The 16430-nt window shown below is 44.2% G+C and overlaps 1 protein-coding gene across 1 annotated transcript in view; it reads right to left on the bottom strand.

Moving 5' to 3' along the window:
• Nucleotides 1-603: 603 nt before the first annotated feature.
• The window catches only part of TMEM178B (transmembrane protein 178B), a 407402-nt gene continuing 391575 nt past the window's right edge, over nt 604-16430 (bottom strand). Inside the window, exon 4 of the mRNA XM_005550962.4 lies at nt 604-10431. Within this exon, the coding sequence (XP_005551019.1) occupies nt 10181-10431 (251 nt within the window). The 3' untranslated portion in view covers nt 604-10180. The remainder of the gene's footprint in view (nt 10432-16430) is intronic.

Below are 16430 nucleotides of genomic sequence, written 5' to 3'. Positions count from 1 at the left end.
ACTTCCCCACTTATGTCAGACACAGCCAGTTTCTTTCACTGCAAACTAGAGATGCTGGCTGAGACACACCACTCTTTACAGAGCACTTGCTTCTAAAGTCCATTTCCCTCCTACCTTAGCCTCCCACCCAGGCGTGAGCCCAAACCTTTGAAGAGGTAATCGGGTGGAAAGGAACTGTGACTCAAAGTTAGGGACAAAGCTGATGAACACTAGGAGAGAAATTTCTCTCTTCACTGGAAACTGGGAAACAGGTTGAGGGGTTAGAATGTAATTAGTCATTCCAGCATCTCATAAAGTCTTTTAAAAAAGGTTGTTAATACCAGTAATAGTAAAAAAAGAACAAGTTTCCCTCTTTTTCTCTTCTGAATCCCTCTCCATTTTTTCTTCTTTCACCCAACGCTCAAAGCACGTACCTTTGGCCTTCACATGATTGAAATGTTTGCTATCTATTTTCTTCTGGATTCAAATTTTCAGCTGGTTATCTACATAATAATCGTACTTTTTTTTCTATACAGAACCTGAGGGAAAAATGCCCTTCACCATCAAATACTGCAGCCTCCACCCACCCCCATCTTGCTCCCTACCCCTAAGCAGACACAATCCTTTAAAACACACAACATAATCTTCTTTATTTAATTGTTTAATCAGTTTACATTCCACAACTGACAGATTATTTATTTTTATTTTTTCCATGAACAAGTCATTTAATTAATTACCAGACACTTGTTTTTCTTCAATCGATGGAAATACAATATTTCTGCCAATTCGAAAAAGAAAATTGCAAGATGCAGTCAGTTTCAGTGAAGTCCCCAAATGCTCTCTGCTTCCTCAGTCCTTTCAAAGTCACAGGAACCTGGCAATTTCCCTTTTCATCCCCCCTCCCACTTCCCTGTTAAATTTACCTCTCAGAATATCACAATAGTTTCAAGATCTGGTTTGGATCACCTTTCCTGTAATTAATTAATTATGAGAAGGAACAGACAGTACAATAGATCTGATAAGATGTAGCATTCTTGTTAAGATTAAACAACACATTTATTCACATCATATCAGAACAAATTAACATAATATTTAATCTTATTTTAGCACCAATAACCACAGGAATTGCTACCTCCAAGGGCAGAGGCATTGTTAGAATCCTGCAGTACACACCACTCCTTGTCTGACCAATCAGAAAGCACTATGCAAATTAAAGGTATATAAATTTATATTGACTGAGCAATAATCTGGTGGGCCATAAACACTCCAGGCGTTTGAGAGTTTTGTCGGTTATGGTCCCTGTCTAACGACCATATATAAAACATACCCACCAAATCAGCTCATTTTCGCTCAGTAACACAGGGCTCAGAATGTTATATTTTAAATCAATCAAACCTTGTCATAGTGACTTGTTGAAATGCTTTGAGACTACCCAGGGGTTGGCTCCTTGCCTTTTATTCTGCTCTCTCCATTAAGATCTCGATACTTATCTTTTTCACAAACAAAGGAGATTTCTTCAATCCTAAGGAAGGTCTCCAGGCAGGGAGGAGAGGTAGGCAATGGTGGGTTGAGTCCCAGTGCAAGGGTAGGACTTGTCACCATCACTGCCACCTCCTAGGAGACCCAGTGTGCCTGTAGCCACTGCCCTTCCCAGGGTATCTCCTTTTTAGCATTTGACTTTATGATAAATGTTTAAGAAAATTAAGGGATTGAGAAAACAGTTCTAAATATTGGTGAGATGATCTTAGCAGGTGATTGGACCAGACTGACAGAGAGAAGGCCTGCCTGCCCCTTCCCCACTATATGATAAAGGGATCAGGATAAGGGGTGAGGGCAGTAGCTGACATTCCTGCAGCTGAAGAATATGACCTGCTTTGGCCTCTAGTACTTGGACAGGTCATCAGGGACATGCCTAGGGCAGCGCCGACACCCTCTGGGGGCAGATGAGACATGCAGTCCACAGGAGTGGTCATCTCCTCTTACTAAGCAGGTGAAGCAGAACTTCCAGAGGCCAAGACAGCAGCCTCGACATAGCTCTGTGCTTTCTACTCTAGGCCAACACAACAAGACTCAATCCTGCCTTCATCAGCTATGACAAGAGCTATGACAGTGAGTGACCCACCAGGGAGGACCACCCCATCAGTCTTCTAATGAAGGACCTAAGTCCGTGCTGTCCTATACAGCAACCAGTAGTCAGGTGTGGCTTTTGAACACTGCAAATGGGGCTGGGCCAAATTGAGATGTTTTCTAAGGGGACAATCACATTGGATTTTGAAGACTTCATTTGGAAAAAAAGAATGTAAAATATCCCAGTAATTTTTATATCGATTCCATGCTGAAGTGACACTATTTTTGAAATGTTAGGTTCAAATGTAGTCTGAAAATTAATTTCACTGATTTTAGCTCTTTCTTTGGACTTTAAAAAATGTGGCTACTAGAATATTTAAAATTGCATATGTGACTTGGATCATGTTTCCATTGGATGACGCTGGTCTATACTACCTTCCTGAAACTGGTCCCATCACTGTGAACCAGCAGAGGGGAGGAAAGTTGGGATTGAAGGTGCCCCTAATCATGGGTTGGGTCACTGGCCAAGCTCGATGTGCCTCCACTCTTCGGGGCAGCTGGTCTTCTCAGTCCTGCAGGGACACAGTTGTTTATGCAGCAGATTTACCTAATCCCTGCTCCTCTTCCCTACTTCCTATTACTTCAGGGTTACTGCTTTGAGGATCCTTCTCTACTGCTTTGCTGAGGATTTTCTGGTGATTCTGCCATCTCTCCTTCCCAAAGCTCCCTTCATCTTACCTCTGCTCCCAACCCACATCTTCTGCCTACTGCCTCCATGCCACCACTGCCCCTGCCGTCTTCATTCTTATTTGGTAGCATTCCTTAGCCAGACTCCCTGCTTCTGACACTGCAAGCCACATTTACATGGTGAGTCATAAATTACAAAGCAATTCACGCGTCATCTCCTTGGAGGCTCTTTCTCCTACCCCAGCCCAGTGCAGCAAAGCTCAGTCAGTAGAGATAGACAGTAAAATGAGATCGTCAAAGCAGGTGGGAAAAGGAATCTGAGAATGAAAAGGTAGATAGAAGGCTCTGGACTCTGAGTGCAAACTGGATGTTAGCTCGAGGTCACTTTCTGAGGGGCGAAAGCAGGGGCCAGGAGGAGCAGAGAGAAAATGTCTCCTAATTTACCTCCACGCAGTAAGCACACACTGGCAAGGGCTCAAAGTCTCTCTAAAAATAGCAGCAAAATACACAAGGGGACTGGGCACCCCAGGAGCCCTAGAAGCTCCTGATCCCCATTTGGCTGAGAAGATGTGGAGACAAAGTGAGGTAACGAGACTCCCCCAAGCCCCCGAGTGAGCCGGTGACAGGGCCACTCATGCCACCCCAGAGTCAGGTCTTTGTCATGACCCTTGCCATGACCCTTCAAACATTGCTGATTTACTTATTTTGGGGGAAGTACATTTTACTTTACAGGGAAAAACCTTTAGAACACAGAGTTCTAAGCAGACACTGGTGACTGTGGGAGAAACAACCAGAAAAAAACTTCCTGTGTCAGTGGCATCCCTCCCTTCAAATCCCACCCCAAGTCAGGATTTTAGGGCCGTCCACATAAGTCCTCAGAAAACTAAGGGCTACATCATTGCATTTGTTTAATCTCACTCTCCCTCCCCTTTATTTTCAGTTTACACTTTTATTTGTACATTTTTACAGATAGTCTTGAATAGCAAAACAGTCACACCATGGGTGGAAATGGGGAAGGAGTATGAGAATGAGTTCGTGAAAGCTCTTCACAGGAAAGGCTTGGTCACGCTCACAACACAGACGCACTGGTACAGACGGATTGGAGAGGGTCTATGGGTGACCCAGAAAGGAAAGGAAAAGCTCAGCCAGTGGGAAGCATGGGGTTCTAAAGAGGAGAGAGGGATACAGAGTTCCTTAAGGAGCAACACCTGGTCCTTGGGAATGAAGTGTGGGAGTTGCATTTGCTGAGACTGGTGTTTGCCAAAGAGATGCCAGCTTCTTGGAGCTACTGCTGTGCAACTCTTCATGTTCAGACCCAGTTTTCTGTTTTTCACACCTGAACACACACCCCCCTGCAGTTGGGTGGCTCCCCCGTTACCAGCTGGGCTCTATCTATAGAGAGAGCAATGGCTTCCCTTTCCTTGGAGGAAGTCTCACCCTCACATGGACACTTGATCGGCTGCGAAGCAGAGAATGTGCAGACCCTTTGGGAAGGGCGTTCTTTTCTTGTTTAGAACCTAGGATTCTGTTTTTCCCAAACAGGATCACACCCAGACATGTCTTAGTGAATATACCATCTAAAGGGCTTCCTTATATGAATTCATATGTTTTTGATGAAGCTACTGGCTTCAGCAACTGACAAGAGAAAGAAGATCCTAGTTCCTTGAGACTTGGTCTCACCCTAAACTTGAAAGATCATTGAAACCTTTCAGAATCTGATTTGCTTCCACCCATTCCATTTGGGAATGTACAGCTGGAAATAACGTTAGGAGAATTAAAAAAAAAAAATACTAAGGCATTGACCATGTGCCTTGGTTAATAGTTAGCTGGTTTAGCTCATATATGCTATTTGCCCATATGGTTTACTCATTCTGTCACCTCTGCGAATAATTGAGATGGATAAAAGTGCCCTTTGCAAAACTGGCTCTGGACAAAAGGAAGTCTAGGAATAGGTAAAGTAAAATAAGGAACTAATTTCTCTGGGGGACCTGAATTTAAGTGTGCTGAAGTGGGACAGGTCCAGCCCTGTTCAGCAACAAAGATGACCTTGCATTCTGGGTTATCCTTCAGCAGCGAGGCACAGACACTTGATGCGAGAATTCCATTCCAGCAGGGGGTCTTGTGAGGGAATTAGAGGATACATAACTCATATGACACTTCATGTTTGCAAATCACTTTGCAATTTCTTTGTCACCCTTAATATACCATGAGGTAAGGTGTTATCACTATCCTCATTTTGTAGATGAGGAAGTTCAAGTATGGAGAAGACACAGTGCCCCGAGTCACAAATCATTTCAATGCAGAGCTGTAGTGAAATTTACAGTAACTGTTAAACAAGCGTAGCTTAATGAGTGAGTTACTCTGGCTTCAGCATTCTTACCTCTATGATTATATTGAGATAGCATCTGACCAAAAAAAAAAAAGAGAGAAAATGAAAGAAAAGGAAGGAAAGAAGGAAGGAAGAGAGGAAGAAAAGCAGGCAGACATGCCCAAATAGAAATCTTTTAGCGCTGCTCCATCCTGCCCCTAAGGTCCGGCATTAAACTTTTAGGCCTCTTTGCTATCTGTGGGGGCTCAGGGCCCTGCATTCTTGCTACCAGGAACACAGGGTTAACTTGACGCAGACCAGTGTGGTTCTGTGGCTGTGCACTGCTCACGTGGACCCAGCTGCCAACCCAGAGACAAGCACTCATTGGGGAAGTTTTGAGGTCATGACCATTTGGATTGGGCCCATGGTAGATGCCTCAGAGTGATCTGATTATGAACAATCTTGTAGTCTTTTTTGTATTTTATTTTTGTTATATTCTACAATGAGCAGGTATTATTCAGGAAAGAAATCCAATACTCAGTAATCACATATTCTAAGAACTACGAATAATGTTTAAGAAACATTTTGCATCATGGCAGCATCAATGAAAAGAGGGCAAACACAGCACCAGACATTGAGAGCTTTGAGAGACAGACACCAGAATCACATGTGTATGTCAACTCTGGTGGGGTTCTTAAAAATCTGCCCCCTTACTCTATCCCACACCAGCTGGAAGATGGCATGGAAGGCAACCCCGCTGGTGTGCACCAGCTCTTTCTATTTGCACTGAAATCACCCCTCACTCGGAAACATCGTATTTCCCTGGAAAGGGCTGGGTGTGTCCCCTGGGACGGATGAGTCCCCTGAAGACAGGGAACATTTTCAGAAAAGCAGCTTCACTTTAACTACAAGAATCAACCAAGTATCCCCCACAAACCACACTAAAGGATGACCACAGTGTATCTCTTCCCACTCCTTCCCCCGGATATTTGAAAAATCAGTTACCACTCAGCGCATAATCCAGGTGAAGAGAGAGTCCATTCTAAATGCCTCTGGGTGATGTACCTGAGTTCATTATTCTGAATTTGACCCAGGTGGGCATCTTTGGAGACCTAAGCAGCACATCCTCCCACTGAATCAAGACAGCTACACATAGTGCATTTGTTTCCAGCATCTTATCATGAGTGTGGATGAATATTGAGATATAGGGCTCAGTCTCAGAGTCTTGGGATATCCTTCCCTCTTGTCACAGGAGAGGCAAGCATTGTTGGTGGGACCACTCATCCCTGATGGGAAGATATGCACCTGGGCTCGGGGCGCTTAGGGAAGTCTTTGTCTAGATTTGGAGGAGTTGTCCAGTCTCTGTGACTCCATGATCCCTGAAGTTGAAATGGTAGGGTTGTTGAAAAGCTAAGGCTTGGAGGAGGATTGAAGCTGGAACAGGCACAGATTTTATTTTTCATATTTTGATGCCAGGGAGCCACAGGCCTCCTTATAAAACCTACAGCCACAATGAACAAGGAAGGGGGCTGCTTGGAGTCTAGGAGCCTCTCTACAGATGAATCACTTATCTATCTTAATTGACCCAAGTTGATGCAGGAGGAAAGTAGGAGTGAGTGGAGGGAGAGGAAACGGAAACAGAAGAAGAAACCATAACTCCCAAAATAAGGAGAAAAAGATGTGGGGCCTCTCTCTAAGTAGAATACCTCACTTTCCTGAATCCCAGTGTAGTAGAGTAGTGAAGGAAATAAAAGTTGCAATGGGTCCCAGGCTCAAGGTTGACTTGCATGGAGCTCAAAGCACATACATGTTCATATGCCAGTAAGAAGTTTGAACTTGACCTGGGGTTGGGGCTGGTGACTTTAGTGAGGTCATTGACCCTAAATGCCCTCATAAGGTTGGGTTCTACTTTGATTCAGGGTTAGCAGAGTCTGACCGACAGAGCCTCACAAGTCAAGGCTCTTGTCTTCCTCCTCCTCATCTCCCTCAGCTACCTCACAGACAGAAAGCTTCTGTAACTGGTTGGAGTCAGATGTTTTAATCTGTGATCAAGCCCTTATGCTAGAGGGATCAAGGGCACCTGAGAAGTCCTCCCACTGGCCAGGACTTGCCCTCTGAATGGGGCCTCTATCCTGGTCATGTGGCTGGGCGTGTTTTGTTTCCCAGCAGGATCAGATCCCAAAGTGTGTTTGTACTTATCTGGCCCCACTATCAAAGAAGTCACTCAAAGCCCCTGCTCTGGGCTGGTGAGTTGAGCCCAGGTTGTTTACATCTTTCCTGGGAGCTTTCTAAAATTTCAGGAACTCTCAGGGTTTCAAAGGGATGCAGTAAACTTTGCTAAATGTCTGTCACAAAGATAGTAATTGGATACAGCAGATAATCTATTCATTGAAAGTATAGGATTTTTTTTTTTTAAAGAGGATATAAATAATGATAGGTCTGTAGCCAGCATCCTCAAACATGGTTACTTACAAAAAGTTTAAATGGTTCATAGCAAATTTCCCCATTTAGAATTTTTGCCCTCTCTCCTGCAACTGGAAAAAAGCTGGAATTTCAGTGTGGTCATAGACAAGCCCTCTTCCCCAAATGGATGCTTGTGAACACCTGTCTGTCCCTTCCTTGGGAGAGCCCATTCAGGACACTTGGAAGGAAGACACAAGGCCTCTCAATCTGAGATACTTTTCTTCACTTTTCCTTAAGCCCAAGTATGCCCTTCCCCTTAAGGGAGAAATCTCTTTTCAAAGAAAATTAGAAATAAAATGCCCAATTTAAAAACTGGGTTTTCCTGAAAATTATTTCCCTTCTCACAGAATAAATCATTTATTTTAAAAATAATCCTTAGAACCCCAACTGGAAGCTAACAACTTTTCCCATTGCACACCTTACCCTATCGCCCAACACACCCACACACAGGGAACTCACACATGAGACCTTTTGCAGATGCTGACCAGCGTCCCCAGTAAGGAAGTCTTGAGGAGTGCACCCACACCTGTGTGCAGGTGTGTACTGACACAAACGTACACAAAATGCACCAGAGAGATACACACACAGAGAGACCCACATTCAATCCCATTCATGCACATCAGATGTCATATCATATCCAGATATGAATTACACACACACAGTTCAAAGGAGCAGATGAGGGTGGAAGATAAAAGAGAGAGAAGGTAAGTGGTTAGTAGGTGAGAAAAGGAGGAGGGTGGTAGGAAGATGGGTTGGAAGACAGGTAAATGAAACGGATCACACAGCCGTGGAAGGAAGGCTGCTGAGTGCTTGGCAAAGCTCCCAAAGCATATTTGTTTATGAAACAATGGGATTCTCTGCTATACAGCTGACCACGGCTATGCCAGCTCAGGGATTCTCACCTGGCCTCCCCAGGGCTGTTGGGCACCAGCAGGGTCACTGAGATGACTGTGAGTGGCTCCAGCCCACTCCAGCAGACTCCCACCCCTACAGTGTTCGCAACTCTCTGGCTGACTTTGCTTGCCAGCACCTGCAGTGCTAATTTGCTCAAATGAGCCCAAGATACTGGGGTGGATTTATTCCACCTCTGTTTGGGTGCTAGCCACTAAGACTGTTATTTTGGGATTCATGGCCTTGAATATCAAGAGGGAAAGGAAGAGGATGGAAAGAGTCAAGAGTTCTGCATTAATTTACACAATATCATACAAACTTGAGCCCATGGGAAATGGACGTGCTCTCTCTGCATGTGACCTACTTCCTTTCGCTTGTACAGAGGTCACCCCTAGGGAAAGGGGAGATGTCAAGTGACAAAGGACAGCTTCTATAATGGGGAGTGAAGGTCTTGTTGGTGTATGTTCTTGTACAACAGCAACCAGAGCAACATTCCTTCTCCCTCCCGAACCGTGTGTTCCCCCTCTTCTCTCATGGCCTATGTGCCCAGCTGTGTCTTGAACTTCCAAAATTAGAGGACTAAATCATGCAGAGTCCCAGAGCTGTAATGTGGAGAACCACGGGGGTCCTCTGGCCCAGTGGCTTTGTTCTTGGTTCTGCCCTCTGGAAATTTCAGCTATACCAAAAACAATAATTTTAAAAAACACAACACAAACAATAAGACCCCACGCTCAAGAAACATCCACCGCACAGACACACACACACACACACACACACACACACACACACGCACGCACACACCGCTCCAGGGATCTGTAGCTGCAGAATTGGCACCCTTATAGGCCTGTCCCTCATGACAATTTCTAGGTCTCTGGGCCTCTATCTGGGGCCATGAAACCACTACAGTGATAGAGAGACAACAGTCATAATGCAGTATTTCCATTTAAAAGGTAGAAAAGAAAAAAAGGAAACTGCCCAAAGTACACATGCACGCACACCCGCACACACACATCACAGCATGACTCCAAGGCTCCAGTCTGCCCAGGGAGTGCAGGTGCGGCTGGGGACAGAGTGGCCTCTTGTTTCACTGGGTGTAAGGCAGCTGGAAGGTAAGACTGGGTTGTCTGAGCATCCACCGAAGCGTCCTTTCATTGATGCAGATCTTGCCTCTCAGCATGTTCTCTTCCCTTCCCACCTATGAAACATTGTCCAAAGGTTTAGCAGCAAAGAGAAAACGTCCTTCTCAGTTTGTTTTCTCTTCCACTCCTTGTGTGTTGCTGGTGGGCTGGGAAGGAAGTCCGAACAGGAAGAGCAGGAGAAGAAGTGATTCTGAAAATGGCCTCAATGATTTGGTTACATTCTAGGAACTAAGGGCTTTGTTACCCTGTGATATGACTGGTTAGGGGTGGCGTCCTCTCCTGTTGGCCCAGTGGGTGGCACTTACTTCTCTACATCTGTGCTGCCTCAGACCCCTGCCACTGTCCCTTCACCACCCCGTCCTCGCCAGTGATGGGGATCAAGATGTGGTCGCAAGTGGTGGTGTTCGCTCTGTCTTCAAGAGACCATGAAGCCAAAAGTCAAGAACCGATGGAAGAGCCACAGGATGGAAACACTTTCCCCATCTCAGAGATGAGGCAACACAAAGTCCGGCGAGATGCAGGTGCCTGAGCCAACTCAACTCTACCTTGGCACTGGCATCGTCTTGATTTAGTTTTGTTTTGTTTTATATATGTATATTATATATATATATATTTATATATATATATGTATGTATGGGTTTGTTTTTTAGCACACTGTCCCATTCTCGGGTCTGGATTTAGGGCAGTTGGTCCTCGGGACAGGTTGAACAGAAGGGGCCAAGGTACAGAAGAATCCCGAGATGAGTGTGAGGCCCAGGCCCCCCCATGCACAGAACATGGACCAGCCATAGCCATGGCTGATATCATCAGGGAGTCCGTACAAGTAGCGTGGGTAACGTGACAGCTCAAAGTTGATCCCGGCCACACAGGTGCACAGTGAAATGATGCAGAAGGTTCCTGGAGGATAAGGGAAAAGACACGGGGTGGGAAAATGAAGAAGGAAAGGGGAGAGGAGAGGGAGAGAGAAAGAGAAAAGTTAAGATTATTACATTTTCAATTTTTTTAAGGAGGAAAAATGGGAAGTCTAGGTAAGAGCAGGTTATCACCAAGGTCAATATCTGGAAATATTCATGGAGAGGAGAATAATATTAAAGGATCACCAGTTCATGACTCTCCAATAATGGCCCACTCTTGGACACACTCGGGAAGTCTCTCCTTTGGGAAGATACTAAATAGATATCTCATGAGCATTTTTTGTGGGGTAGAGTGAGCAGAAGCACATTCAGTTCATTTTCCTAAAGCATTTTAAATTCATTGTATTTCTTTGGAGACAGGGAAAACACCTCCTGTTTGCTACTTCTTTAAAGAGAAAAAAAAATCTTTTTCTTATACATAATGACTTACTCACACGTAATAGGTTTTCCTTTAATCTGTTCACCAACAATTCTTCCAAAACCTGGAAATATTTTCCTTTTTCCTATAAGACATTTCCCAAAATGTTCTCTCTGGAATGCTAATGTTATGAGATCCTTTACAAAGTGAGAGGGAGGTAGAGTCAAAAGACGGGGAATCCTGCTCATGACTTCTCACCCATGAACACGCATCATCCACATTAATATTAAGGTAACTCATCTACCCTACTTTATGAGGAATTTCACAAACTTATTGATGATGGGACATCCTCTTAAAAATATTACTCATACCAGTCTCTGATAAGAAAACTGCTATAAGAGGTAGAATGATATAAAATGGTTTAGAATTATAAACCCATTTTAAACTAATACAACAAGTTTTTGGTGTGCCTAAAATGAATTCAATAATGTTCCTCTGGATTTGCTGTGTTTTCTGTTCTTTGTGTAACCACTGATATGAGAGGAATGAGCAGAAGAAGGATGTATAGTTTGGGAAGGCTGGGCTGGATCAATGGAAGGAAAAAAAAAGAAAAGCATTTTTACAGGGAAGGAACAAAAGGAGGTGCATTCAATTTTATATTTATTATTAAAACTCTTGCTTTCTAACAGCCAAGTTTCTTTAAGATTGAGCCTTGTTTCTTTAAGAGCTAGCCTAATTTTTTTTTCCAGAAGCTTCCTGGAAGACAAGGAAGAAAATATAGAGTGGAAGAATGAGGCTCACAAGCTCGTGATAATTTAAATGGCCACAGTTGACCCTAAAATAAGTATTAAGTGCTATGTGCTAGGAACTGTGCTAATGATATAGTGGCTAAAAATGAATTATTTAGGCAGATAGTGAGGGTAAGGAAGTCCTCGGTAAGGTTTTCCTTTTAATAAAAAGCAGCCCCCAAATCATTTCTTTGAGCAAACGAGCAGCCTGTAAAATTGAGCTACAGACATAGATAAGCATGCTGGAAGCTTGCACGGGTGCATACCCGCAGCTGTGCCAATAGGAAAAGGCTACCTGGGAGCTAGGCATGTTCAGCATGGTGGCTGCATCTTGCCTTTTCTTTGTCAACCACATGAACAGTAAGGAGCAAACAAGATGGCGCCCCCCAGGTAGAAAATCCGTTTGCATAATGAAAAGATTAGGATGGGGTGGCCAGCTTTATCATGCCCTATGTAAATGTCACACCTGGTTCAACCAATCTTTGAGCCCTATGTAAATCAGACACCATCGCCTCAAGCTAGTCTATAAAAACCCTATGCACTTCGCCACCGACTGGAAGTCCCACTTGGGCGCCCTTCTCTCTCTGCGAGAGAGAAAGCTATTCTCCTTTCTCTTTCTTTTGCCTATTAAACCTCCGCTCCTAAACCCACTTCTTGTGTGTCTGCGTCCTCAAGTTCCCTGGCGTGAGATGACAAACGTTGGATAATTACCCCAGACAACGACGCTGCCTCACTGAGTACGTGGCATGTATTGAAACCTTAATTCATAAAACAACTCTTAAGATGTGGGTTATATTATCCCCATTTTACTGATGAGGATATTGATGCCCAGAGAGCTTAAGTCTAAGATCACACAGTTAGTAACTGGCAGAGTCAGGTTAAAACTCAGGCAAGCTAGTTCCAGAGCGTGCAGTCTCATCCACTGTACTATTTACAACTGGTGCCAGGCAAGGTGGATCATTTCACGGGTTTCCCTTGTTGCACTAGACCTAGGTTCCAGATGCCTCCTCCCTCACTCGGCATGGGTTAGGGCAGTTTATAGTTTTGGAGGACTCAAAGCAGATCGCTGAGCCCCACACCCACAGTTTCTGGTTCCGGAGGTCTGGGGTGGGGACCTGAGAATTTGCATCCTGAAGAAGTTCTTGGGACATGCTGATGCTGCTGGCTCAATGACCACACTTTGGAGCTATAGGATTTGAAACAAGTTTTTACTGGAGAAAGATAAAACCTAATCGGCCAAAGCCCAGATCACAGAGGAAGAAATAAAAACGGATAGTACATGTGAAAAATGGTCAATTTTACCAATAACCAAAGAATTGAAAATTAAAAGCATAATGATAATCTATCAAATCAGCAACATTGTGTTTTATTTTGTTGTTGTTTTGCTTTTCTTGTTTGTTTGTTTTTTAAAGATCATCTCCAAAACTAGTAAGGAGGCAGTAAAATAGACCATCCCATAGACTCCAGGGGGGAGTGTAAGCTAGTATTTCCTTGCAGAAAAGTGATTTTTAAAATACTCATACCTTCATCCTAGTAATTTCATTTTAAGTTAAGAAAATAATCCCACCTAGGGACAAATACTTAGGCATGGACGTGTGTAAGATTTAGATATGAAGATGTCTATGGTGAGGGTACAATGAGGAGTGGCTGTCGGAGGGCAGACCAGATGAAGCCCCAGATACTGGGCAAGCACTGTTTTCAGAGCTGAGAAGTTTGAGCTTTACGTAGGGTCAAGGCACTTTGGTGACTTCAATCCGCATTTCCAAAGACCACTAAGTCAGAAGTGTAGAGGGCAGCCCAGAGGTAGGGAGACCAGTTAGGAGGTTGCCGCGGTCATCAGGGAGAAGGGGGAAGGGTCTGGCAAGGTGGGAGCAGAGCTGGGAGCTCCGAATGGCTTAGTGGATGATTGTTTACTCAATGATTATTTGTAGAAACAACTGAAGGTGCCCTGGGCACAGTGACAGTATGACTAAAATGTATGCATTTGTATTTGTGCATGTGTGTGGATGCATTTGTGCATGTGTGTGATGCATGTGCGTAGTGCCATCAGTGCTTGTGAGAACAGTACTCCAAACTTGTGGGAGTTACAGAACATTTTTCATGTTGTGCACTAGGGCTCAGACTGAATTCTCTGATGGTCCCCAGGTTGGATTAAGTCTCAACCTAGACTCCCTGAATCAGAGGGTGGGAATCTATAGTTTCTACAAGTTCCTCAAGATGACTTCTGTTGGTCAGCCTGCTTGAATCCTTGTGTGGGGCAAAGGTGCTTTGTATGACCTGGAGAAGTGATTCCAGGTGGGTAGAAGCAGGGGCAGGAGAGGAGAATGAGGCAGCCTGCAGGACACAGCCAAGGCAAGAGCAATTGCCTGGGGTGAGAGAGCAAGAGGAAGCTGTGTCTTGGCATTACTTTCAAATAAACCAGATTCCAGCAGACCCAAGCCAGCCTGCTTGTGCCTCACCTACTGTGGATGCTTCCAGTTGCTGGTTTGTGAACCCACCATTGGATGTGTAATGCTATAATTTACTAAAATTTAGATTTAGGACAGAAATGGGGGGCAGTGAGGTGAGTTCAAGTTCAAGCAACCCTTGGGATGTTCAAGGCATTTGAAAACATGGATCTGGAGCCTGATAGAAAGTTCTGAGCCAGAAATGTGGAATGAGTCATCATCTCATAAACTGAAGCTGTGGATGGGATTGAGGTCACCGAAGGACTTTATATAAACTGTTTCTACAGAGGATACTTAAAGAAATGGAGAAATTTCTTCTTATCAAAAAGCCATTCTATGCTGGTGAAGTCTAGTCATTTGTTCTGAGACAGGAGGTTGACCTCAAGGAAACTGTCGTCTTCCCAAGCTGACAGTAGTTGATGAAGCTGAATATACATGATTATCGTGGCATGTCACACAGCAGGGCAGGCAAGACACAAAGGATGTGGCTGATGAATGGGGAGTGAAGGGATAAGGTCCAGGTGGACCTAAGTACCAGTAGAAAATGACTCGACTTCTTCATAACTTTCATTTTGCTGTTTTGCTATACTAACGGAGTTGATGAGGAATCTTCCTGCCTTTACTTCCTGTTGGTTGCTCTGTGACTGTGGAACCTTTTGAAATTCCTTTTGTTAGCTCTTGTCAATATCCCCAAAGATGGGAAAACACTTTTATGGCTCCCACTTGAGATGGCCCTTAACGTAGACCATTGATACAACTTGCTTGGAAATTCCATGTGTCAAAGAGGGAAGAGTTGGAAGAGGTTTGATTAATTTCCATACATGCTACTGTTTTCTGTGATGAGTAAGGGTTTATACGTTTTTAATATGTACATTTTTTGAGACAGATTCTCATTCTATTTCCCAGACTAGAATGCAGTGGTGCAATCATAGCCCACTGCAACCTCTGCCTCCAGGGCTCAAGCGATCTTCCCACCTCAGCTTCCCTAGTAGCTGGGACTACAGGTGCATGCCACCATGCCCAGCTAATTTTTAATTTTTTTGTAGAGACAGAGTTTCACCATGTTGTCCAGGCTGGTCTCAAATTCCTGGGCTCAAGCAATCCACCCACCTTGGTCTCCCAAAGTGTTGGGCTTATAAGGATTATAAGTGTGAGCTACCACACCTAGCCAATAATTTATATTTTTATGTACCTCTTCACATAGAAGTTCAAATTTGAAAATGTGTACTAATAATTAGAAATAGATAAATGTAGGTGCATAGTAGATCCTCGATAAAGGGACTGAATGAATAATGCGGTGCCATTCCTACTCAGCACCATATTCTGACAGTTTAAGTAATGATATGCTTTGACCAACATTGATTGAATCCCATAGAGAGGGGGACAAAGGGGAGACATATGGGCAAGGACCCTGACTGACACAGATTGCTGTCTAGTGTGATGAACGCAACTCTCTGCCTGTGGTTTGGTGGCAAACTGGGGAGTGTGGGGTTCAAAACTCCTCCCCATTGACTAGCTGAGGTTAGGGAGCAGGTCCTCTAGGAAAATATTTTAAATGGCTCTGCTGGAAAAGATGTCTCAATTAAAGGACAGTAATAGATATTACAACATGGGGAACTGCAACCTCCTCCATTTACCCAAAGTTCAGCAGTCCCTTGTGCAAGTGGCACAGGCCTGGGGAGAGTTATGGATGCAGATGAGGGGGCTTCTGCTCAGAAAAGAGTCCGTATGCATCCCCTCTATGGGAAAGATAAAGTCCTGCTCTCCCCAGCAGGAGCAGACCATGGCCTCTGGGGCTAAGTCTTCGGGATCTGTCACTGTATTTCACATGAGCATTTATTGATACATAAGTGAGGATCGAAGAACTAGAATCAATAGTAATAATGCATAGTCATATCTTCTTAGGAAGGCCCACTATGAACTGGGGTTTGGGCCCCATCCCAATCAGACTCCAACACTAACTGTAGTCATGGTGTAACAACAACAAGAAAAGAACTCTGCCCCTAACCCTTCCTTTGGGAGCTGGGCTCTGCTGCGTGCTGCACACGCTGGCTGTAAGCAGTGTCAGGCATAACACTGGCCAGGGCAGTCATGACAGTAGGAGTGGTGGCTGGTGGTAAGCAAGGTCAGGTCTTGGGGAGGGGCCATTGGTGGCATTGGTGGCATAGTAACTGTGATGATGGGGAAGGAGGGAGACATTCCTGTGGCTGTAGGCACCTTAGTATGCAGAAGAGCAAATCAGCAAATATTTGTTGAACTTCTATGTTTGGGTCAAGCTTTATGATACATGCTAGGGACATAAAAGAAAGAATAAGACATGATCCCTGCCCTTAAGAATCTTTAATTAATCTAAAATAAGAATTAATCTTTAATCTAAAATAAAAAGCTT

The sequence above is a fragment of the Macaca fascicularis genome, chromosome 3 (genome assembly GCF_037993035.2).
Source record: "Macaca fascicularis isolate 582-1 chromosome 3, T2T-MFA8v1.1".
NCBI lineage: Eukaryota > Metazoa > Chordata > Mammalia > Primates > Cercopithecidae > Macaca > Macaca fascicularis.
This window is presented reverse-complemented; position numbering and strand designations above follow the sequence as displayed.